Genomic DNA, 24,591 nt, shown 5'->3' on the forward strand with positions numbered 1-24,591 from the left:
AACAGTTTCATAACTATACATTAGTTCATATAAAATAGTACAGACATGCAATGTGTATAAAGCAAAGGCGAATCATCTGTTGATACGACTTTATAGTTTATACACAGAAACACAACTGTCCTAGCAATTTTATCTTTTTTGTGTTGAATTAACTTTATTTTGTAATTCACTTCGTAACTTGTAACTAATATTATTATTATTATTATTATTTGTATTTTCTTGTAACTGAAAAGTCGTAAAGTTCCAGAAAAGTTTATGACGGACTAGGCAAAGTCGATACCTGCTTGAAATTAATAGCCGCTTTGCCTCGTTTCCTCCAACTACTACACTACTGTATAGCTCACTATAGTGGGGCATCTGTTCGTGCCCCCGGAGAAAGTCCCCATAGCCCTCCCGAGGGGGCATTGGTCCTCGGTTGAGAAACCCTGGTCTATTACCTAAGGTTGAACCAAGTCGATCAAGAATCCGAATATCATGCACGAGTAAATCTGGGATCACGAATGGGCGTAGGTCGTGTTATTGTTGTACCGTGGAGTGATTCTCTTTCATTCATTCATCTGTTGTTGAGGCACGTGGTGTGCTTACCAGTTGAACAAACACGGGAAGCTTATAAAGATAATCCATTTATATTCTAATAGAAGGACTGTAGGCTACTTATAAGCAATCATTTTCCCACGTACAAATACATGATGATAATAGAACAAATTTTATCAAATATTCCTGAGATATTGTTTTTTTCTGCATTGGAATAATGAAATTCAGATTTGATGTGGTCAGTTTGACTATTTGCCATCTCTAAATTGCTTCGCCGTAATCAGTAGAACACTTATAGTATGTAGGCCTACTGTAGGTTTTTTGTGCGATTTTTAAATTTAAATAAATTCTATCGAACAAGTATTACATCACCTTAACTGCCGTTCTGCATTTTACCTTCCTCTTTGTAAGTGGCGGCGGTTTTTTTGAAATTGCTTGCAACTCATAATTGTATTGCCAATATAATACGCAGTACAGTCATTACAAAGCGGATAAACAATGCGAATTATGATTGATAAATCAACAGGCACAGAACTTCTAACACAGGACTTTTCATGATTGCAGGAAGAAAATTATTTGAGATCAAAACTTGCTTCGTAGTCATTCATTCTAAATATCATAACTCTGACTATTGTATTAGTTAACAACAAAAGTTCCAAAGCAATCAAAAGCATAATATGTATAGTAAACTATGTAGTGGAAATTTTCTGTGACGTAGGAACTTGTCATAATGGGTCAAGTCCAAAATTATCGGATCAGCAAGTAAAGGTGACCGCTTCATTGTCGTCCACCCGCACTCTTTGGGAGATCTGATTCGAACTTCCAGCCATGCATCTACCCAAGGCAAGCCTCTTTGCTATTTCAGGGCTAACGTTGGTCACCGTGTAAATACCGAACATGGGTTCCAATGGATCGGGGGGTGCGAATAGACGGAAATTTCTTGGCGACCTTTGGTTCAGGTACGGCTCCCTTGAAGTCAGATAGTTCTGCAGACGCTGGTTTATGCGGGTTCTTCGGCAAGAATTAGGTAATGGCATGACGGTCACAATGTTTTGGTCGGGAGTTATTCCACTGCGAATAAAGCACCACGTTAAATACTTGACCTAGACAACACAATCGCCGAACACTATAAATACATGGGTCTCGGAACATAAGCCATTTACAGAAAATTCAAAATGTAAAAATTTCTGTGGTTTTCCAAAAATACTAACATATACTAAAGGTTCATCCTTACCTGCATTTGAATTCAATGCAAGCGGCGGCTTCTCTGTTATTTCCAACGCTCTGATCTTCTCTGATCCCGTAAATCTGACCCATTCGCGCACTAATCGTCCCAACAGTGCTTGTAACTCGAACGGCGGTGTCAGCTGCTGAGTTTCCGACCAATTTTACCTAAAATAAGACTCAAACTATGAACAACTAAAACTCTCAAGTGACTAAAAATACAGATTTCTTGCAAGCTTCTATAAACTGACCTTTATGTAGCAGGCGCGGTACTGGTTTGGGTCAGGCCACCACGCGAGCGGATGAGATCGCCATGAGAAGAACGCGTTGCGTTCATCGATGCGGACGGTGTCAAACTCTTTTACCGTCGAAGGCAGTCTAGATCTAGGAAGATTGAGGGTGAGTTCTATGCACCAACAACATATTTCATGACATTTTGCACACGAAGCATATATACCTGTGAAATCTGAAGTGGTTCTCTTCTGTAGGCGCACTTAAGCAGTCGTATAGCTCCCTATAAAAGGGTCCCTTTGAGTATGTGGCGTTAGTAGGTGGCAACAGTTTCACCGAGAACCCCAAACCCGATCCATACACAGTTTGTCGCCTGTAGAGTTAAACCATAAGGAAGTTAATAGAATAATGTAGTGATTACATCATAATAAAGCAAACAAAATTGCTTAAAGTAATGTATAAAGCAAGTTTTCTCAAAGTTACCTGTAGTTAAAGAGGGGTAATATGTCACCAGACACTCCGATGACGTCAGAATTTTGTCCTGCAGAGGAAGCAGCATCCAAAAATTCATCACCATCGATTACAGCTGAAAGATAATCACATATATTGTCAAACGAATCTTAACGACCTGTTTGCCTTACCAGCTTTAAGAAATATCCAAAACATCTGTGAAGATATGTAACACAAATCCAGACCAAAAACTCACAAAATGTGTTCGCCGTGTATAGATTGGGGTTGGCCACATCACAGAACATCGGAACACAAGCGCCAGCATCCGGACGCGATAGAGCAGAACCGAAACTCCTCCAGGAGTTTCCTCTCTCCCGATATGCTGCGTTCACCGTCGCGTACGACACTTGGTCGTATGGACTGAACTCATCCGACCCGTATGTTCTCACTAACAGAAAATTTTGGATTATTTTTGGGCCAGACACAAAGCTTATAGAACAACGATTAATCCAAAAAATTATTAGCAGCTATTTTGTAATTTTCAACATGTTTTTTATGATTACATGATAACAACAATATAAATTTGTCAGAGATTTGAGTATCATTTTACCTTTCATGAAGCAGGATTGGTCTGCTTGGACACCAATGCAAAGAGTTCTTCGGTAGCTAATCACAGGCAAGTTTGCCGAATACACGTCTCTTGTTCCGGATGAGATGGGCTGAAAAAAAGATACTGTTAGAAAAGATGTCGATAAAAATACTTCTGTATTCCTCAGAGTAAGTCGCATCAAATACCGCTTATGAACATTTCAGCAATAAATATGCAAGTGACAAAAACGAGCTCTTTACCGCCATCTCGCCTTCGTCGGTCCAATAACCAGTGACAGAGTCAAGAGACCAAAGACGAAGTTTATCTCTGTCTCCTCGAACGTTAACTTGGTCGGAATTAAGTGATATTCTTATCTGGGGATAAATAGGCAGCAGGTTGATATTATGTCAATATCATAGTTATGCATATAGTGATAGTCAACAAAAGTGCGTCTTTAGCAAAACATTTACCACAGTTTTATCAACATGAAGCTTTCGCCAGCAGCCTTAATGCTTTAGTTATAATCTCACTGCAATCTTACATTTCTAATGAGAAGGTCTTTGTCCTGATTGTCCCTGAAGTTCATCTCAAAGATCCCATAGGATCTTATCATTTCGCCCTTGTTTGTTCTCATATCACTTGGCGCCTCCACGTAAGAGTTTCGTTGGCGTGTGTCGACTGACGTCACACTATACGTCACCTGATACAGGAAATAAAAACTGTTTTAAAACTCAGTTTGATAAACAAAAAAACGCTTAAATTGAACTGTATAACAATGATAATGTTTACAAAAACATAAAGTTGGATACAAGACTGGAAAAAAGCGGTAACAAATCTTGTATGTTTGAGCTAAACGAGCAATGACGTCGATAAAAAATTAGAAATTTCGAGATTCATGAGTGGAAGTAATCGTATACGATTCGTGTATAGTCTTATGGGTCAGCCATCTACCAAAATTAAATATCCTTACTGTGCCTATGTAGATGTCACCGCTCTTGTCAAAGTAAGATGTCGGTTCAATCTCAATTTTGATCACATTCTTTTGGTCAGAGTAAGGGGAAAAGTCACCGCGTTCGTTGGAAGAGAATCGGGAGGTCGGCGCTCTAACTGGTATCTTAATTCGGTGGAAAATAGCTCCTCCAAGACGCTTGAAAGGCAGGACCTAAATGGATATCAACACATTTCATAAGTTGGTTGTTTTATAAAACTTAACCTAATTGTCACAGATATATTTCTTTTGAAGCTGTCTGACAACTGACAAGTGATCGCAGAAATCATGTTTTCTGCCTGTGATCAAGTGACTGCGATATGTAAACTTCCAAACATTTCAGAGTGGAAAAGCAAACAAAAACTTAAGACTTATACTCATCAGGCCGTAAACCAATGAACGGCATATCCTAATTCTCGCTTACCTTAGTGGTGGTCATGAATCTATGTTCTGGGTCAGAAAACGTCAGAACAAGTCGACCAACGTTTGGATTGACGGTGATAGTGAATTGCCCTTGGCGATCGGTCCTGGTGCTGGTTCGATTGTTGCTCATCACATTGCCGTTGGCCAGAACAATTTCCTCACCTTCCTTGTTGATACCGTACACCCTAAAAGTCAACAGTGGACTTATAGAACTATAATATAAAGGTACAAGTTTCTGATCGGAAAGTTTCTTGTCTGAGACAAGCTCAAAATCCTTGGAAAACTTCTTACATGCCGGTGACTGTGATTGATCCGGTTTGGCACCTGGAGCAGCCACATTCCGTGATCTTGCTTATCCTCGTTGTGCTTCCTCCTGTGCAATATAAAACAATGAAACTTAGCGTTCATTTAGAAATAGAAGAAAACCTTAAAATTAACCTTAGTCTGCCAACGGTTTTGGTTACGTTTCAGCTAAACCATTAACTTTTCCGCACAAATTACTGAACGCTGGCATTCACTCTTACCCCGGCAGCTGACTTCAATCATTTGCTGAGCGACCGCGCCACAGCAGTTGGAAACACGGGAGTTTCCACTAGAACAAGTGGAGGATGGACAACTTCCAACATCAACGTACTGTGTGGTGCGATCATTGTTCAAGCAGAAGGGAAGCTCAATCATTTTCGGGATCGGACGCGGATTGCAAGGAACTAAGTAAAAGATGATCAAATTGCTTTAGGACTTGTTCTTTAAGTTTTCAACTGATACGTTGTTACAGCCGGTTATATAACATCATAAAATTTACAGCAGGACAATCCATCAATCAATCACAAACACTTAGTTTATGAAAACAAACTTTGAGGAATTCGACATCCGAGTACACCATTTTCATCCGGAGCACATCTTTCGTTGGTACCGCATCCGGCTGAAGAGCATGATAACGTTCCGTCGGAGCAAGTGCAGCGCTGGCCGCAACCAGTCGTGTAAAATCTTTCTCCATCCTGATCAGATACAATTCACAGCGATTTATCAATGTCGACCTTATTTGGCGCAACCATTAGATCTGTACTAATCCTACCTTGTAGTATCTTCCTTCACTTTGGCATCCGCACTGATCACTTCTTGTACATTCATCGCCGGACATGATGAACCCTTCGTTACACTCGCATCCTGAAAGTAAATTTAAAACTTGGTGTCATAAAGCTATTGCCGATATTTTTATTTTCATGACATCTTTGTGGATCTGTTCTGTATTGTTTGTTCTTTAATAATATATTCTCACCTTCGACACAAGCTTCAGGACAAAACTTTGAGGCGTCCCTGTTAACGCAGGTGTCAGGGCAACCGCTCATGCACCTGTTGTACCGAGAATTCTTCGGACATAGCATAGCTGATGAAAAGAAAACGTTGTTTTCATATAAATGCCAAAAAAACTAAAGGAGAAATCATTTATTGAATTATGCATGAAATCGCCGATAATATAAAACTATAGGCGAGGACATCATGCACATTTTGCCTTTTAAATATTGCCGGAAATCGATTAAATTATTAAAGAGACTCACGCATAGAAATCCGAGATCTCCAATCGCAGAAGTCGACATCATTACTCTGACAAGCAGCTGCGTAAACCGCCACATTTTGCTCCAGTGCTCTGTTGTTACCTCCAGACGCACACAAGTCAAATACGCAGTCCTACATGTTATTAGAAACATAATTATGCTATGACTTGACATATCATTAAAACTTAGCATGATTTTTGATAAACAAATGATGTATGCGTCACAGTTTTATATAAAATACATTACTTTGCAATTAAGTGCACGCACGAAATAGTGTAATGTAAAGAATGCAAACGTGAGAAAGTAACTTGTAAAACTTCTAAAGCGCATGTGCTTACAGTGTAAAGACGTCCTGGGTCAATGGTTTTATGACAAGTGCTAAAACAACCGGTCTCTTCCCTGATTATGTTGCATTGGTTCTCGTATTGTCGCCTGATAGAACCCTCGCACGGACTGTCCGACTGAGCAATAGCGGCAGAACACCTATCAGTATATTAAGAGTTAACGCTGTCTTTACCTTGTATAAAATACTGATAATTTTCTTGTAAAAACTTGTATTTTTAGTGTATCTTTTACAATATCTACATGGTAGCAACATGGTAGCTACAACAGAAACGGATAGGTATATAGACAAAATATAGTCATGTAGCAATAAATCTTACTCGGCCGGAGAATTAATCTGGAAACTGTTGCCAAATCCAACGCTGTCCGAAGCAATCTCGCTGCTGTCCCGAAGCGTAAGATCATCGCTCGGATCCCCATTATAATTTCCACAAAGACCTGGGTTACAATTTGCCGGTTTATAACAATGAAGAACCGGAGCAATTATAACACCACCCTCGCGAGTGCTTTTATACCTTCCACAAAGCCTGAGTAGGTGGCTGGCAAACCAACGGTCAAGTAATGGTCACCGTCGTAACGAGCAAGCAAGCCGAAGTCGGTCATGATGACAACGTAGCGACCACTTCTTTCCACTCTGATGCCAGATGAATGGGAATATGGCAAATTGACTTGCACGTTGTCAACCTAGATCAGTGTAATAGAAAATTATCCAATTGCGAAAATCAATATGTTTTGTTTTCTCAGTGCATGCTCTGGCAACAAACGTTTAAAACGCTTTCTACTTTTTAAATACTTTTTCTCGCTAAATACTGACCATAGTTTTCTTACCAGCACAATTAACTCTTTACGAAGTTCCACAGAAACTTCTGGAAAGCGGAAGATGGCTCTTCTCATCCAGGTCACGTGAGTAAGTCCAAGTCGGTTTTCATTCTCAGTCTTTCAAAACAAAAAATATTTGATTACACAAAGTTTACAAGCCGATGTTACAAAACATTAATCAGAAACTTTGGCAAATGTCCAACGACAAGGAAAGCAAAAAATATAAATATCATTCAATCAATCTAATTTTGTTGTCTTTACACGTCCGTTGAACGGAGCAGTTAAAATCTGAAGATGCAAGTTTATGAGCAAAGTAGACACCTCTATTTGGAATTGCACTAAAGAAGGCGGTCCACGGCCTGTGGTCTTAATCAGGTCATACAAGCATTTGCCTTGGTATTCGTAGTGAAAGCCGTCCAAAGTATCGTAGTGAGGATCACCACTGACGGTGCAGTATCGTAGGTCACGGATTTCTCCTGGCGATAAAAAGTGTTCGTTGGATTAAATATGTCCTGACAATTCCAAATGCGAAACGGTTATGTAACTTATTATTTAATAAACGTTCCCATGTTTCTCTGCATTGATTCAGCAAAAATACTCTGTGGCCCGGTTATTAATGTAATTGTTAGGTCAGGACCAGGAGTGCCCAAAATTTTAAGTGAGTTGGTCACATTACACTATTCTTGTGTCTTGGCGGACCCAACTATTTATGCTAAAATTTTTATCTCAAAACTTTTTATTAAAAACTATGGTTTCTCAAAAGTACTATGTTATTTATTTACTCGCTTTTTAGTAGTTGACACTGAGAAATACCTTATTGATCTAACCACCATTCATTTTACGCAATTAGATTCTATTACACAGCGTTATCTATTCTATCTATTAATTGCGAGACTGATCGAGGGCCAGAAAAACTGTTTGTGCCGACCGCACTTTGGGTAGCCCTGTGTTATGCTGCTATCCACTTCACAAAAGCGTAAAGTCCCTCCGGTCTTCTTTGTATAACAACTCACTTTTGCAAGTGGGCGGTGAGTGTGACCACGTTCCATCACGCTGACAAGTCGCTCGATTCGATCCTTCTTGATTGAATCCTTGAGGACAGGAATAGAAGACAACATCCCTGAACACACGACGAAGAGCATTTGGAGGTCTTATGCTGACTTGCGCTGGTAATTCCGGTTCCTCACAAATGATATCTGCAGATCGTTACAACACGGCGTTAAGGTCGTGTGTGAGATTATTAACCTAATGGCATGTTCGCACAGGAGCGTTTGCGTAGAAGAAGCAAATAATATATTCTACAACCATTAAGGTCTCGATTGTCGACAAAGCATCGTGCTCAAACATTTCTTACATCTACATTCGGATCCGACTTTAACTTGACCACCAGAGCAATCACATTGATAACTTCCGGGCGTGTTCCGACATGTTGCCCCGTCACCGCACGAGAATCCTTCTATAGTGCACTCGTTGATGTCTGTCATGCAAATACTACATTGTTAAAATGTCTGATTGATCTGCGTTGCGTTGTTGTCTACATTAAATTTTGAACAGCATCTTATAGAATCGTTTCAACCGCACCTGCCGCAAAGTGGTCTTGCTTAGATCTTTAACGAGGTTAAGGTTAATTAACTTAGCAATTAGATGCTAACTGTTAACTAGTACTTAGCATTAAAAGTATCATTAAAAATGGTTCGCTAACTAAGGTGATAGCCTTTTTTTTAGCAGACTTACCTATACAAGTTGGTGGAATGTCAGACCATTTAAGATTGTCGTCACAAACCAACCGGTTGGCTCCATTGACCTGGTATCCTGAATCGCAAACGAAAGTGGCAACAGAACCAGGATTAAATCCGGTCGAAAACGTAATGAAGCCTTCACTTGGGAAACTGAGATCCTCACACTGTATCTCTAAAACCAAGTTGGTAGAAGTTAACTCGCTTGTGGAAGCACTGAAGTTTGTTTTACTTTTGAGGTTTTCTGATTGTACTGTATTGTTGTAAGTGTATCCGTATTAACCGATCGTTACAGCTACAAACTACCAGCAATTTGCTGTTTCAGAATCAAATTACAAACTCATTAATAGATTAAACGCTTTAAGATGCCGTTCGCTCACTTCTGCAGTTCTTTCCATTCCCTGTGTAGCCTTCCTTGCAAACGCACAGGTAGCTTCCGTCGGTGTTAGTGCATGTGGCTTCAAGATGGCAAGGCGAAGGATTTCTGGAACATTCGTCTATCTCTGTAAAGTCAATTAAAATGAGAAATTGTTGGACTTATAGATTTCCTGCGAATCTTGTTTGAAAGTTCATCAAAACATGTTCCTGATTTACCTGCACAGACTGGCTCAGTGCTGGACCAGCGTCCTCTTTCAGTGCATCTAATCTGTCGGTTGCCTCTCATTCTGTAGCCAGGCAAGCATGAGAAGGTCACTACGCTGTCGTAATCGTACACGGGCTGTACGGTGAAGGTTCCTCTGCTTGGTGTTTTCGGTTCAACACATCTAATTGCTAAAAGTTTAGCAGCACGAAAATTGTTTAAAAAACTTTCGACCTTGACACAAAAATTGAATAAGATGGAAATAACTTCATAAACAAAACGCAGAAACTGTTTACATTGTGTTGAACATGAAACCCATACTACAAATATAGATATAGCTAAACGTTTGGATTAACTTTTACACAAACATCAACTATAATGCTATATCCTATCGCATACCTATGCAGTTTGGAGGCACATTCGACCAAAGTCCAGTGTCGAGACAACGGATCGTAGCACGGCCCGAAGTAGCAAACCTATAACCAGGCAGACAGCGATAAGTGTACCTTGTATTAATAAACTGGGGCGTATTAGGCGCCGGAGTGGTTGTTTCGGCGTTGCTGACAACTGGAGGGGGTGGACAGAGTGGTTCCCCTGAACAGAAACAAAGAGTTGAATCACAAGCTTCTTTTCTAAGAGGTGACTCACCAGATCATGCCTTTCTTACTTTCACAAATTATGCCATCTCCATTGTATCCTTCATTGCATTCACATCGGAAACTTCCTCGGCTGTTTGCGCAGGTCGCTTGGCGGTGACAGGGATTTCTCAGACATTCGTTGATATCTAAAACGGAAAACATCTAGCAATGACTGCAACAAACTTGTAGACGAAAACTTTTACGGAAGAATACTGCTAAAAATCTGCTCGTTCCGATGCCTCGATGCTATTAATAGTGGAAGCAACTTTTTGCCACCTTTGGAGTTTAGATGCAATAACGAGAAAACATTGAAGACAGGCTTATTATCACATAACGCTCTTCATACGCCGGTTTGTCAGTTAGTGTCGTATACACCAACACCATTGGAGTTAAGTACAACATACAAAGAGCATAATTTCAAAATCAAACTCAGCCGTACCAGTACAAACTCGTCCGCTACCCGTGTAACCTTCGTTGCATACACATTGGTAGCTTCCATCATTGTTTACGCATCTGGCTTGAGTGTGGCATGGAGGTCTTGTTTGCCGGCACTCGTTAATATCTGGTCACACATAACAACATTTCCACCCATAAATGATTAGGGAATACAGTATTTTTTACCGTTAAAACCAACAAACATATTGTAGATAAGCTCATATAGCAAAAGCGATACTTACCAATACATACTGGTGGAGTGCTAGACCAAGAGAGACTGGATTGACAAACCAGCCGTGAAGTTCCTTCTATTCGGTATCCTGAAACGCAGGTAAATCTGGCCTGGGAACCGACTTCGTTTCCATTCGTGTAAGTAACCCTTGCCTGGGTGGGTGCAGTGAGAAGATCACATCTTCGTTCTACGATGAACATCGTGTTTAGTATACTTTTATATACCATTGGATAAAACTTGATAAATTAGAACATTTTCTCTGAAATATTTCCAGTAAAGTCTACGTTAAGCTCATTAACATTCCAGTAGCATCGTCTGCATTAGGTTAGAATTTTCAATTCAGTTAAAAACTACAAAAATCGAGTCTGATTTCAAGTCTGCTGTGCCGATGGAAATTTAAAGCTACTTTATGAACCGCCGTCATAACTTGTTCAAAATTTTGTTGTTTGTTTCTGAATTACGCACGAACATACCAACGCATGTTGGCGGAATGTCCGACCACCTCAAGTTGGCGCCACAGCGTATTGGATTCGATCCTACCACGCGGTAACCTCGGTTGCACCGGTATCTGGCCACTGACCCCACAGCAAACCCGTTGGTGTAGGTCGCCCCACCTTGTATGGGGCTCAATATGCGAGGACATCTTTGTGCTGAAACGAAAGTATTGTATGAAGAATTGGAATTATATGACGTTTCACGTGCATATACGACATACGTGTAGCATTAACCTATACTCAGTAACGCATCAAACGTTTCATATTGAAAATTTAGAACCTATAGTCTAATTTTCCTTTAAAAATTTTGAACGATACGTGGGCGCCTAAATACTTTACCTATACAAGTAGGCGGGCTATCGGACCAAATGCCGCCTTCTTCACAAACAATCGTATCACTACTGGTGGATGAGAATCGATATCCGTCATTGCATTCATAAGTTATCGTTGTCCCAACACTCTGAGGAGTGAAGACCAACGGAGTGAAGATTCCATTGCTGATTGCTGGAGGTGGGGAGCAAACTTCATCGGCTGAAAATTTTTTAATAGTTGTAAGTTTTAAGCAGTTTAAATTGAACTTGTAAAATAAAACGGTCTGGCATTAAGCAAATTGAAACTTCATATCCAAAGCTTTGGTTATGGAACGATGATCCAAGTAAAAATACTGATAAAATATTGTGGTGAGCAAGAGTCCTTACCTCGACAGCGTCGTCCGTTTCCAGAATATCCATCTCTGCATCTGCAAATGTAACTTCCGGCCGTGTTCGTACAAACGGCGTTTACGTCACAAGGATTTCTCGTGCATTCATTTATATCTGTACATGCAAAACGAACTTGTCAAACAAACAAAATCTTTTTAACGGCGAATGCAAAAGAAACAAGTTTAAACGACAAATATCGAGAGTGCCACCGGTAGAAGAATTAAGAGCTTTTTACCTCTGCAGGGCGAGCCACGGTAACCTCCTAAGCAAGCACACTCGTACCGATTTTGACCTAAACATCCACATTCTTCGTTGCTCTCTGTACGTGTTACTCTGTTTCCTTTTAACACAAAAAAAACAATTGCAATTTAAAAGTCATGAAGTCAAAATGCACAAATCGAAAACGGGTAAGGTCGTAAAAAATAGACAATTGGGAAGTTCAAACTATATGAAAACTTTTATCTTTACGCTTCGTGGTTCACAATGATGAACAGTGTGATGGACAGATGGAATATATTTAGCTTTTTATACCCTTTGAAACGTAGATTCCGTTGACAATGCATCCACACTCTGACCTTCTAACGCAAAAGTCTCCATCTCGTATGTGACCGATGTCGCACACACAATCCTCTACCACACCAGGCAGCGCACAACTGGACGCAATAGATATTTCATAACCAACAAGTTTTTAACCAAGTGCGCTGATGAAAATAGTTTTGACTTTTTTCTTATAGCACTTACTTTGCTGAGGCAGCGGGATTAGCGCAAGAGTCGGGGCAGGGCGAAGCGCACGCGTCGTAGTGGCTGTTGGGCGGACATTCTATCTCCGCTGTCTTCGTATCGTTTCTCCAGCTGCACAATTCAATGTCGTTGAATTGACATTCAGCAGCGTAAACTTCCAGGGCCTGCGAAAATGTGTAGCTTTGAAATCTATTCAAAGGCGTGGTCAATGCATACGAAAACAAGGAATAGAGCTTATAGTTCACCAAGCAACAAAGTAAAACACGGTAGATCTTTAAATGTAATGAATATCAAGACATGCCATAAACGTGTGGCGTGAATACAAATGGTCGAAAATTGTTTGAATGAATGAACAATGAATTGAGTAAAACGTATTTTATCTTTCCAACCTCTTCCAAAATCAGTCGATTGCCCTGGGTGGCACAAAGGTCAAAAACGCATTTCTCAAAGAATGCTTCGGCGTCAATTGTCTCGCTGCACGAGCTGAACACTCCGCCTTCAAGCATCAGAGGTCCACAGTAATCCTGTCCACGCCTATTACCACACAAGACAAGTGGAGGAATTTAAACGGTGTATATTCTATTATTATCTGCATGATACATTCAATACTAGATGTGTTAAACTATATCGATAATTTTATACGGTTTAAATGTAAAATTATCGACATATAGTATGTTGTTACATATGGCATAAAATCACACGTTGTTTATTTATTCAACTGAAGATTTACCGTGTATTTTTTTATAACCTGTTTTAGAAAATTTTACCCCGTGAAGTTTTACTGTATTTGTATGGGCTATTATAGCTAAAACTACTGTAGCAATAATATAAATTAATAAAAAAATATATGAGTAATTAATTCAATGAAGTAATAGGACTTGGTAAATAAATCATCAATCAATCAAATATCTAACCATTTTTCCGTGTTTCGTCGCGTACAATCGACTGGCGGAGGGAGTTCGTATTCACAGGAGCCCACTTGATAACTTTGTGCCCACTCATTGACGTCTGTTGTCAGCACACCGGAGCTTGTGGTCAAGTCGTCGTCGGCAACGCCGTTGTAATTACCGCAGAGGCCGTCGAGCTAAAGACCCGGCGATTTTGTAAGTATATAGATTACTGCCAAATAGTGTTATTGGACAGTTGTATTTTATGTATGCTATTACACGACGATTTCAATACAGTCTAGCATAATTTGCACCAAGACAAATTACGCATGTTGGTATGTTATCAGATATGTTGACTTCGACATTTTAGAAATCCTGAAAAGCTAACTTTAGAACCAATTGACCTGGCCTGCGTAGGTGCTTGGAACCTGAATGCGCACACCATTTCCGTTGAAAGATACGCTAGGTCCATTTGTCATGGTAAAGACTACAGCCCTTCCCGTGCGATGGATGGTAAACTCCGGCGAGTCAAACTCTTGCACAACTTGCCCGTTAACCTATGCGCGATACATAAGACAGTAGGAAGCGCAGGCAATAATGATGTTACAACGTTTACTGCTACGATAAGTATCAAATTTTAATCACTTTTACAGGCTTCATGGAAATAAAATTTAAACTGCAGTTTAAGGTTTTATAACTATGTCCATGGCCTAATCACAGGATGGCCACTTGGCCAGAATACCACAATAATGTGCCGCTGTCGCCTGTTACCTTGGCTACTCTATCCTTTTCCAGTCTAATAACATCTCCATTCGCTAATCTTATGATGATGTCGCGCAGGTAGGACACCCTGGTGAAACCATGTCTACGTTCATTGGTCGCTTCGATGGAAAACCATCTGGGATTTGATTGGCCGAGTGTACTGGTGCGTGACATGTAGTAGGTGCAGTTTCCTTGAAAGTCGACCCAGGTCTTGCTGTCGTAGGTCTGGTAGTGCGGATCGCCCCAAGCACGGCAGATTCCAAATTCTAACAACAAAGCTTTCAATGTTTACTATGACGGAAAGGTAATGTTTTTAAACAGCAATCAGCTACAAAGAAAAACAAACAATTTAACTAAACAATTAACTTTAAACCTTGAATTTATAAAAACTGCTATGACGACAAAAAAGGAACGGAAAGGAACTAATAACAATAATAACTTGAAATACACATGAAGTTATATCTTTATAATGTGTAAAAAATGCGTAAACTTTCATGCTCATGTTTATTATACTGTACAAGAAGATAAGAAATCAAACTTCCACAATCTAATCCTTTCTGACCTGTTGGGATGCAAGCTGTCCTCCCGTTGTCATCCTGCCCACACGTCTCTCCGTCTCTGCAAGGTGAGTTTCTACAAGTCACACTTCCGTCTTCGCAAGTGCACTGTCTTGTGCAAGAAGGAGTCGAATAGAAGCTTTCGCCATTCTAAAACGCACAAAATCCCGGTAAATTTCGACCGACCCCGGCTTTTTCGAAGTAATACAAGTTCTTGCAGCAGAGATTGTGACTTGATTATTATACCCAGCAATGTACCTTGTAGTATCTGTCTTCGTAGGAACAACCACACTCTGATTGTTTGACACAAACGTCGCCTGAGCGGATGTAGCCGTCGTCACATTCGCACCCCTCCACGCACTCTCCTTCGCATGAAGAGGAATCCTCCCGTAATCCGCACGTAGGCGGACAGCGATCCATGCAGGATGAATAATGTGAATTCTCACCACACAGCAACGCTAAATAGCAAGTTTTGAAATGAAAAATTTTGTGTTTCAGAACGTTTTATGCATATTATTTTTAAACATGTCGGTTTGCTTTTATTGTTTTAAAGTATATCAGCTCAGTTATATAGTAACTGACGTGTTCCGGCCGTTTCTCTCCAATCCGGACAGATTGTCACCCCCAAGTCCTGGCAATATCTCGCATAAGCTCCAACAGTGTTTTCAAGACCGGTTTGAGAATCGCGATAAGCACAAGCATCAAAAATGCAATCCTTAAAATTGGAAAGAATAGGTGAAGGTTCACTTTGCTAAGTATAATACAACTGTGAAGCTTAAATTCAATCACCCGAATATCTAAAAAAAGGAAACTGTAAGACTCAGCACCTGCAAGAAAGGAGCTGGATCGAGACGTGAGTAACAGCGGGTGAAGCATCCGTTCTCCGCCGTTAGGACTGAGCAGAGTTGAGCATATCGGGCTCTAATGTTAAGAGGACAAGTGTCGTCTTCTTCTGGTCGATGTTGACGACATCTGCAATATATAAACTTGCTATAATTATTATTTCCTTGAGTCAATACTGAACTCTGACTAAACCACCACAACCAAAACTATAAAATCCTTTCTTAATATTTATCCACCATGTCGCTTATACAGAGTAATAATACAGTGTATGTTAAGTCTATAAGACGAGAGGTTTTACTCTGCTTTGGTGTCGGTCTGATACTGGTTGGCAAACTCGTTTGGATCGGTCAGCAAGTCACCGGTGTTGATATTCAGGAAATCATCGTCAGGATTTCCGTTGTAATTTCCGCAAAGTCCTGAGACAAGCGAAAGAAGACAAAGATTGAATCGTAAAGTAACAAAAAGCAGTTCTTTCCTTGCTGAACTATAATAAGTTTAACTCCAGTTAATACGGCGACATGCAAAGGCATATAGGCTACATTAGATGTATCTGAGCATTCTGTAACACAATGACGAAAGTAAAAATGTACCTTCAACTTTTTCAGCAAATAGTCGGGGCAACATCACCCTCAAATGCGCATCTCCATCGTAAAGAACCTTGAGCCCAGACGGATTTGTAAGCTCGACAAATCTTCCACTGAATTGTATGCTGACCCCATTGTCTTCGTCATAATATGGAAGATTAATTACTTCTCCGCCAACCTAAAGAAGCACGATTAAAAGTTACACTTAATCACTGCTGAAGAAATCTTCAATGCAATAGCAATAGTAGTTTGCCTGCCTTCACTATATTTCCTTTCGTGAATTCGATAACAGGACTATTTCCGACTCTGATGTACGCTTTCCTTAGCCAGGACACCGCCCTATTTCTTCCTCTGTATTCGTTATCAACCTATAACCACAAAAAATGAAATATGCCGGTCAGTCAAAGAAATTAAACCAATAACAATGGAGAACTATAACTCAGTAATAACATCAAAATCTTTATTTTAAAACGGTAAAGCCTAACATGTTGGATACCTCGACGGAGAAATGTGGAACACCAGTAGCTCCTGCAGAGGTTCTCACGAGTATGTACGAACAGACTCCTTGGAAGTCGAATCGTCTTCCATCAAATGTGCCGTAGTGAGGATCGCCAACTGCGTAACAGTTGCGGACGGCAGGCAATCTTGGGCCTGTGTTTCCATTTAGCAATGTATATGAAGGTATTATTCGCAAACATAAGCAAAAGTTGATGACTAATTAAGTTTTCAGGTTGAACAAAATCAAAAGATAGAAATAAAACGTAACGTACAAATATACATTCAGTGTTTGCTTAACTTCAGGCAAAGAGCAAAACAAAATATTAAACCTTTGTCTCCAATTGCTCTCCAAGTGGCAGAGAATCCGGTTTGGTGGCCAAGATTGTCGGAGCGGAATCGAACGGTGAGAGTATTTTCATTGCTGCGGAAAACTCGTCTCCTGATTGTTCCGCAAAACTTATGGATGCCGGTGTCAGGTGAAGTCCCGTTGTACAACTGAGTCATACAGTAAAAAAAAATTCATAGCTTGCAAAATAAGACAGCCACATTGACATTTTACAAATTTTAATGCTTTTATAATTTTAATTTTTTCTTAATTTTAAAATCAAGTAATGTTAATAGCAAACAACTGTTTTAATCCAATAAACTTCAATTTTATCGCACAAATGCGGTCATATTTTGAACAATAATTACCGGTTTGAAATCATCACGCAAATAAAATAAAAATTGTGAAAACCTCGACATAGTCGAATGGACATCCAGAGGCAAATTCAGTGTCAACGTTGTTAAAAATCACTTCAATAAACTGGCCAGGGTTTACTGTGATTGTCCAAACACAATCGGACAAAGCGGGATAATTTCCAGGATGATTCGGAGTCTGGAATTCACCGGATTGTCCTGTTAGTTGACTTCCACAAGCTGAATCAAATCGATAACTTAATGAGTTAGAATAGTAAGTAATTTAATAATAAAGTAATTAAAAATATAATCAAAAATTTAAATATGCTAAGATTTTGAATCCAGGGCAGGCAGCAAATTTTTTAGAGTAAAAGGGTAGAGAACTCACACTAGACTAAAATTGCAACAAAACGGAAGGACTTTTTCAAAAGAACGCAAAAGGCCAAATTGAGAAAGAAAATCTTACTTCCAGCCTCTTTTTGTTCCTGAACACAAACCGGTTCCTCGTCGGACCACTGCCCGTCGCGTTGGCAGGTGAGCGTTCCTTCACCTCTGACAATGTAATTCCTGTTGCAAGTGAAGATTATACTTTCATCCACATTCCACCTCGCTTTTGTAGAAGACACCAAACCGAAATCGGGATTTGTGGTGGTGAGTCCACCGTGTGTGTGAATTTAAATGTCACAAAATGTTTATGATGTAACAAAAGCTGTGTTTGACTTGAATGGTGGATAGTTTAAAAATGCCTGCTATCTAGTTTTGATGGCTGGAGCTAGGCTTGCAAACGTTCAAGTTATTTGCTTATCGATGTAGTTAAAGAATAGCGATTACATGGTTCGAAAGAGGAATGTCCTGCCGTGTCAGAAATGTTTTAGTTGTCAAAATTGACCCATCTTACGTCCAGTAATTGTAAACATTTCAGGCTAATTTTAGTGCTGGTTTTGCAAGTGTGCATGTGCTTTTTTCCTCGCTTCTCGAATAAACAGTAAATTCGTTGTTACTTTTTAGTTGAATGGGCGTTTGATAGTTAGTAAGTTGTCTAGGGGGGGGCGCTATCCGAAAAAAGTTTGGGAAACACTGGTCTAGAGTCTGGACTTCCGTTTTATCCTGTATTTCTATACTTCGCCTATTACTAGGCGGACCTAGAGTCACTTAATTTTCTGTAAAATTGCGCAGAGTACAGCAGGTAGCGCTTTGAACATCCTGAAGCATAAATATTTATGACATTAAATTTCAAATACAGTATCATGCAAGTAAGAATAAATGATTTTTGAACAAACGCCCATCACTTCAACCTTAAAATAAACTTACTCTTCTTCAGTAATAATTAATCTACTTTGAACATAATCCCGTGATAAAATTAATATAAAACCATCTCCCCAAATATTTTGTTTCATATAATAGCTTAGAGTTTAAGTGTAAACAACAGAAAACAGAAAAACGAAAGGCTTATATGAAAACCGACGATAAAAACGTTCATCGAAAAGTATCCAAGTTTTAATCACAGCAGAAATCACGAAAACAAGTTTGACTCTTAAAAAGTTTAATACGTTTAAAAGGGCGCCTATATTAATCCATTAGCCATCACACCCTAATAATTAAATGTTTCAATAAGCTAAATGTAAGAAAAAGTTAGTTTGAGATTAAAAGTAATTTGTATTTTTGAAACTACGTTAGTTTGATAAATATTATTTCTAACACCAACCCAAATGTCAATTTAATTTTTACAACATGTAGCAAAATTTAGTTTTTGTCGAGTTATTGTTTGGATATCACCATTTTAAAATTAATACTCTTTTGCTAAAGGTATCAAAACACATGCCAACATCAATAAATGTTGCATTGTTAACATCATAGGGAATCATATATAATTTATAATTGGGTTAGCTTGCCATTTGACAATATTTAAAGAGATGCGGCTAACTCATATCTGGGTAGTTCATTTATGGTCTTTAACGACGTGAATGCAAATAGTATTTTCAATTTTTAACTTGTTTCGCACGACGTGACCTTTCGTAACAAATGCACGACGATGAACAACGGCAAGCACTGTTTATAACGATAGAGACGACATGAGGCTAAAAATGCTGTGGAAACTTTTATCTGTTCCTGAACTGAAGCACGTGAGTACTAGCAATGGCGATTAAGTTTTAGCAATAGGATTGCGGTAATCGCAGGAGCTTGCGCTAACTATAACGAAGTGACTATTTAAGCGCTTGTATTTCACAACACGCAGCCTGTTGTATAAAATAGTTTCGAACGCATATTTTTTTCGATGAAATAGTGGCAGCCTGACTATATAATCACTCGATTGAAGATCTTATTGTAATGGATTACCCTGCTTTAAAAAAAGCGTGCTGTTTTGATAATTACGTAATATCTTGTTTAGTTTAATTTTATTTCGAGTTTTAGTTTGTTAAATAGTATAGGAATAGTAATTATGAAAAACGACATTGTTGCGCATCAGGAGTCTCACAAGCATCTTACTTACTGAAATTAATTAGGCAATTAATTAGACCTACAGTCAAGACTGTCTATGGACAGCTCTCCGGATTTAGTATACTAAAGCACTTTATATCTCAAAGCAGCTTATGACAGTGCAGTGAAAGCAAGAAACAGAAGATTCAGTTCTAAACTAACACTAAGCCAGGTTGTACTGAATCCTGGTTTTGGGTCGTTGCGTTTACTTTTACAAAAAGGGTGCTTATATGTATTTCATTGCAAGTTGAAAACACTTGTTTTTGCCGAAAGTTTGGTTTCAGAAAGAGATATTTGATTGGAAGCCGCACAAAGGGCTTTCGAAAAACAACGCTACCTTCGATTCAAGTAACTGTGGTATTTTTTTCTGATGAAAAGGAAATAATGAATGCAATTTAAATTACGCTAATTGGTAAAAGAGGCTATATTAAGCAATCCTACATAAGAAGAGAAATCAGCTTTTCGAAGTGCCGCTGATCAGACTAGATAAGAAGCTTTTTGATTCCGATTATCTAGTAAGTAATAAGGATTACTATATCCATTGGTGTTTATACAAGTAAGTGTTGATACAGTATGACGTCACGTACTAACTTTTTCAAAAAGACAGAAAAAGATTTTACATATCATAGTACTTTTATCGCTCAAAAGTGCCTCGCATTAAACCTATTTTTTACGTTTCAATGTACAGGTAAAACATCAAAAGCAGATAAACGAGAAACAGTAAGTTCATTGGCAAAGTTAAACAATAAACTTTCACAATAACCAGCCGAACAGTCTATAGAGAACGTAAAATATTGCCTACTGGAAAATACTTGGGCATACAATTAGTATAGGGCATCTCAGGGGTTTCCAAGTTTCACGGCAAAAAAAAGTTTCACGGTAAAAACAATTTCACAGCAAACCGTTGCAAAAGAAATATGACACTGTGTAAACACTGTCTTTTTGAGCCGGCGCATAAAATGTGGGAACTGAAAGTGCGTGTGACTGTAAATTCCGCCCGTGTAAGTGACATATATACAAACATAAGAGATTTAGATATAACCTATATCCCATTCTCATTCACATCTCGTTATTTTCTCGTTACACTTGCAAATGCTGATAAGGTTCTGCTTTTTGATCAGTTAGGAATGGCTATGCACTGAAGCTATATCGCATGCTGTATATGTGGTGTTAATATATGTACAGTTTAATGCAGATTACGATTAGTAAATATTCAGTACTGCAGAAAAGGCGACAAAACTTGTGTGGTTTTAATGTTAACGAAGGTAAAATAATTTTTGCAGATTTCTGACGCCAAAATTTTTTCAATTACTTATTAGAAAACCACAATTGTGCCTTTTGCAAGGCACCTTTCTAGCATTGGTAACCAAGGTTTTCAATATCAATAGAGATGGCTGATTATTTTTATAATGCACCGACAGATGACTATTTTTATCCGGTATGTATAAATAATTATAAAAGAAATAATGTAAGGTATTTTTATAAGTAACTGCTCGAAAACTTATACTATATTCAAATAATTATGGTTAACATAAATATTCAATATCTATCGTATAAGTATTTAGAAATATTTACTCTCAAAAAGTGTGATACACAGTACAGAGGTTTATATTTTACTATAAATTAGTATTGATTACTTTACATGCTTTTCTAGAACTTGGCTTTGTTTAGTTTGATTTTTGTTCTCATGCTTTTACATCAAGGAAGGATTTTGGTATTTAGGCTCGATGATCAAACGTTATTGTTAATTATCGTTTCTCGTCTTTGATGCAACGCAAAGGTTCGTTACAACCTTTATTATCTAATTTTTTTGCTACCGTTGTTTTTAGTGGCTTGTAAAGTTTTGTATCTTTTGCTATGATGATGTATTTAACTGTTTACGTTATGGATAGAAGTAACCAGAACTGTCATTACTGGAATCGACCCTGGACCGGTAACCGACCATGAGTATATGAACTTGACCTACACAATTTTCAACCTCATTCTTCAACAATCGATTGTTTCTTTCTTTCCATCAATCAGACTTGAAATGGGTGACGTCTCTGCATGTATTGACCTTACCTGTATGTTGATAATATCGCAATTTTCAACTCATTTGTTAATTGTTGGCCTTATAAAATGTTTTCAATAATTTTGATGAGCTTGCAAGTGAAGTTGTTCTCGGCATAGGCTATTGCCAAATATCAAAGCCATGGAAATCTACCCGTTTAGAATTACTGCTCTTCACTTGATGGCTCTACGCAACAAGAGACATCAGCTAGCATTGGAAAAGCAGCAGGTGCCATGAAACATCTCTCGAACTCACTGTGGCTCGGAAAAGAAATCTGCAACCGAATTAAGATTTATTTGTAAAACGCTCTAGTTGTCCTAATCTTTCCATAGGCTACGGATCGGACACATGGTCTCTCATACTACAGCAAACTGGGTAAACTGAATGCTTTAGACTCAAGAAGCACCTTTGCTGTTTCGAAAATGTGAAATGGTTCCATTTTATGTGAAGATCTATCATTCTTTAGTGCATTACCAACAGCACCAGTGTCAACGCTGATACCACAAAAATATGTCCGTTAGAACTAGAACACTTTCACACTTTCACACTTTCACACTTTCACACTTTCACACTTTCACACTTTCACACTTTCACACTTTCACACTTTCACACTTTCACACTTTCACACTTTCACACTTTCACACTTTCACACTTTCACTGCATGAAAAACAACTCCTGATGCTATATTCTAGAATGATTTTTCTCCAGGCGGCTTAAGGATCGAATGAACCACCAAAAAGCTATGTTTTGTGCCTTCTCTGCACTGTCTATAACGATTTACAGTCTGATACTTGTTAGCGTATAGAAATTGATAAAACATTTAAATGCGTGAAAAGTTTGCAGTAATTATAGCAAGGTATAAGCCCGACGAAACGTTACGCGTGACTTTGAAGAAAGTCTTGTTTGCCTTGGTTATGCTGCAAATGCTTTTACTTCCATCTTATATCTTCAAAAGAAATGTGCTTTTTGTTTTTCATTGTGAATCTTTTTGCTTGATTATACGTTGGTGTATAGTTCCATAGAAAATTTTCTATACAGTGCATGTAAAGACATTCTTTTTTGCAACAGTTTGATTTAAAAACAGTTTCATAACTATACATTAGTTCATATAAAATAGTACAGACATGCAATGCGTATTAAGCAAAGGCGAATCATCTTTTGATACGACTTTATACACAGAAACACAACTGTCCTAGCAATTTTATCTTTTTTGTGTTGAATTAACTTTATTTTGTAATTCATTTCGTAACTTGTAACTAATATTATTAGTATTATTATTATTTGTATTTTCTTGTAACTGAAAAGTCGTAAAGTTCCAGAAAAGTTTATGACGCACTAGGCAAAGTCGATACCTGCTTGAAATTAATAGCTCAGTCTATATTAAAATATTATTGAAGGTTGCTTATATAAGTCTTTGTAAGGCTGGTATTTGTTGAGCGGTTTTGCCGGTTAACTTTGGAAGTAGCTTACTGTTTATGCTAATATTTATTTAATTTAAATACTGTGGCTATTTCACATGTCGTGTATAAGCTATACTGCAGTAACCGCTTTAAGATTTTTTAATGTTGTCATGCACTTGCGTTGTACACTATATTTATTTGTTGCTCTTGCGTTGATTAATTCACCATCGTCTTCGTCTGTTACAGTTGTTTTTAAAACCTTTCACTTTATACAACCTTTTCATTTTTAAAACCTTTCATGGTTCATGGTTCATGGCCTTTTGCAGTGATTTTCAAAATCCGTGGTCCCCTGCTCATCAATAAAAAATGTAGATTGTTTTATTGAAAAACACTGTTTACTTCACTATTGCATGGACAGTGGCCTACGCGACGCTAATTTTGCAGAACAAGCACAAGTAAAAACCTGAGAAACGTGTGTCCCGCTTTGCCTCGTTTCCCCCAACTACTACACTACTGTATAGTTCACTAGTGGGGCATCTGTTCGTGCCCCCCGGAGAAAGTCCCCATAGCCCTCCCGAAGGGTCATTGGTCCTCGGTTGAGAAACCCTGGTCTATTACCTAAGGTTGAACCAAATCGATCAAGAATCCGAATATCATGCACGAGTAAATCTTTGGGCCGAAACATTTCTTTTGCACGGAGTAAGAAGACAACAACAGTCGCATGTTTAGTTTTCGGTTTTATAATTAATTGACCTACACGAAAAAAATGTTTAGGAGACAGGGGATTAAACGAGGTAATAGTTGGGCAAATGTTTGATAATTTGGTGAAAATCAAGCTGATCTCTTTCATCCACCAAAGTGACAAATTTAAGCATTATTTTTCAGTATTTTAGTTAAGCCCAAATATATTTGCAAGCAGCCAAATCTTGTTTAATTACTCACATTTTTTTCCCTTGCCGGTGTGGCGAAATAATATTTCGCACTATTGTTTGTTTGTTTTTCGTGCATCTTCCCACGCTTTTGTTTGCTTAAGTTATCAGTTAACTTTTATTCTGTTTGTTGTTTCTCTTGATGATCTGATTTTATTGATTTCGCTTGTCCACTGTTTTTTCACGTTGTTTATACCGCCTCAAGTGTTTTG

At 38.6% G+C, this 24,591-nt stretch overlaps 3 protein-coding genes across 3 annotated transcripts in view; 1 reads left to right on the top strand and 2 right to left on the bottom strand.

Moving 5' to 3' along the window:
• LOC143461311 (solute carrier family 22 member 2-like) overlaps positions 1–24,591 on the top strand; it is a 162,342-nt gene that overhangs the window by 47,583 nt on the left and 90,168 nt on the right. The window lies entirely within an intron of this gene.
• On the bottom strand, positions 990–3,735 carry LOC143459533 (cartilage intermediate layer protein 2-like). The gene is made up of 9 exons (XM_076956737.1): positions 3,570–3,735; positions 3,289–3,402; positions 3,050–3,158; positions 2,696–2,887; positions 2,473–2,575; positions 2,216–2,362; positions 2,010–2,142; positions 1,769–1,926; positions 990–1,605 (listed from the first exon to the last, which is right to left on the bottom strand). The coding sequence occupies exons 1-9, from the start codon at positions 3,660–3,662 to the stop codon at positions 1,290–1,292; spliced, it is 1,365 nt and encodes a 454-aa protein (XP_076812852.1). The 5' UTR covers positions 3,663–3,735; the 3' UTR covers positions 990–1,289.
• Positions 3,906–22,509, bottom strand: LOC143458704 (zonadhesin-like). Its single transcript, XM_076955555.1, has 44 exons — positions 22,457–22,509; positions 17,989–18,089; positions 17,581–17,762; positions 17,174–17,339; positions 16,843–16,997; positions 16,604–16,714; positions 16,353–16,524; positions 16,061–16,178; positions 15,747–15,891; positions 15,502–15,670; positions 15,178–15,377; positions 14,925–15,069; positions 14,372–14,628; positions 14,005–14,157; positions 13,628–13,797; positions 13,103–13,247; positions 12,714–12,877; positions 12,504–12,625; positions 12,208–12,312; positions 11,970–12,086; positions 11,611–11,802; positions 11,251–11,427; positions 10,788–10,964; positions 10,550–10,672; positions 10,140–10,256; positions 9,872–10,066; positions 9,487–9,663; positions 9,273–9,395; positions 8,891–9,067; positions 8,511–8,633; positions 8,170–8,352; positions 7,478–7,632; positions 7,166–7,273; positions 6,853–7,021; positions 6,658–6,775; positions 6,334–6,478; positions 5,999–6,128; positions 5,719–5,826; positions 5,515–5,606; positions 5,293–5,437; positions 4,964–5,146; positions 4,731–4,812; positions 4,441–4,624; positions 3,906–4,190 (listed from the first exon to the last, which is right to left on the bottom strand). Exons 1-44 carry the CDS (start codon positions 22,507–22,509, stop codon positions 3,906–3,908), a joined length of 6,618 nt encoding a protein of 2,205 aa, XP_076811670.1.

Source organism: Clavelina lepadiformis, chromosome 5 (genome assembly GCF_947623445.1).
Source record: "Clavelina lepadiformis chromosome 5, kaClaLepa1.1, whole genome shotgun sequence".
In the NCBI taxonomy this organism is placed as follows: domain Eukaryota; kingdom Metazoa; phylum Chordata; class Ascidiacea; order Aplousobranchia; family Clavelinidae; genus Clavelina; species Clavelina lepadiformis.

Excerpts from the sequence above, each read along its gene's own strand:
- LOC143459533 (XM_076956737.1), bottom strand. The coding sequence starts at position 3,662 with ATGAGAACAAACAAGGGCGAAATGATAAGATCCTATGGGATCTTTGAG. Across the intron at positions 2,888-3,049 it reads CCAATCCTGCTTCATGAAAG|TGAGAACATACGGGTCGGAT; the intron begins GTAAAATGATAC and ends ATTTTCTGTTAG. Across the intron at positions 2,143-2,215 it reads AACCACTTCAGATTTCACAG|ATCTAGACTGCCTTCGACGG; the intron begins GTATATATGCTT and ends CAATCTTCCTAG.
- LOC143458704 (XM_076955555.1), bottom strand. The coding sequence starts at position 22,509 with ATGATAGATCTTCACATAAAATGGAACCATTTCACATTTTCGAAACAG. Across the intron at positions 16,715-16,842 it reads TTCCACATTTCTCCGTCGAG|GTTGATAACGAATACAGAGG; the intron begins GTATCCAACATG and ends TTGTGGTTATAG. Across the intron at positions 8,353-8,510 it reads AGTCGGATCCGAATGTAGAT|ATATCATTTGTGAGGAACCG; the intron begins GTAAGAAATGTT and ends AACGATCTGCAG.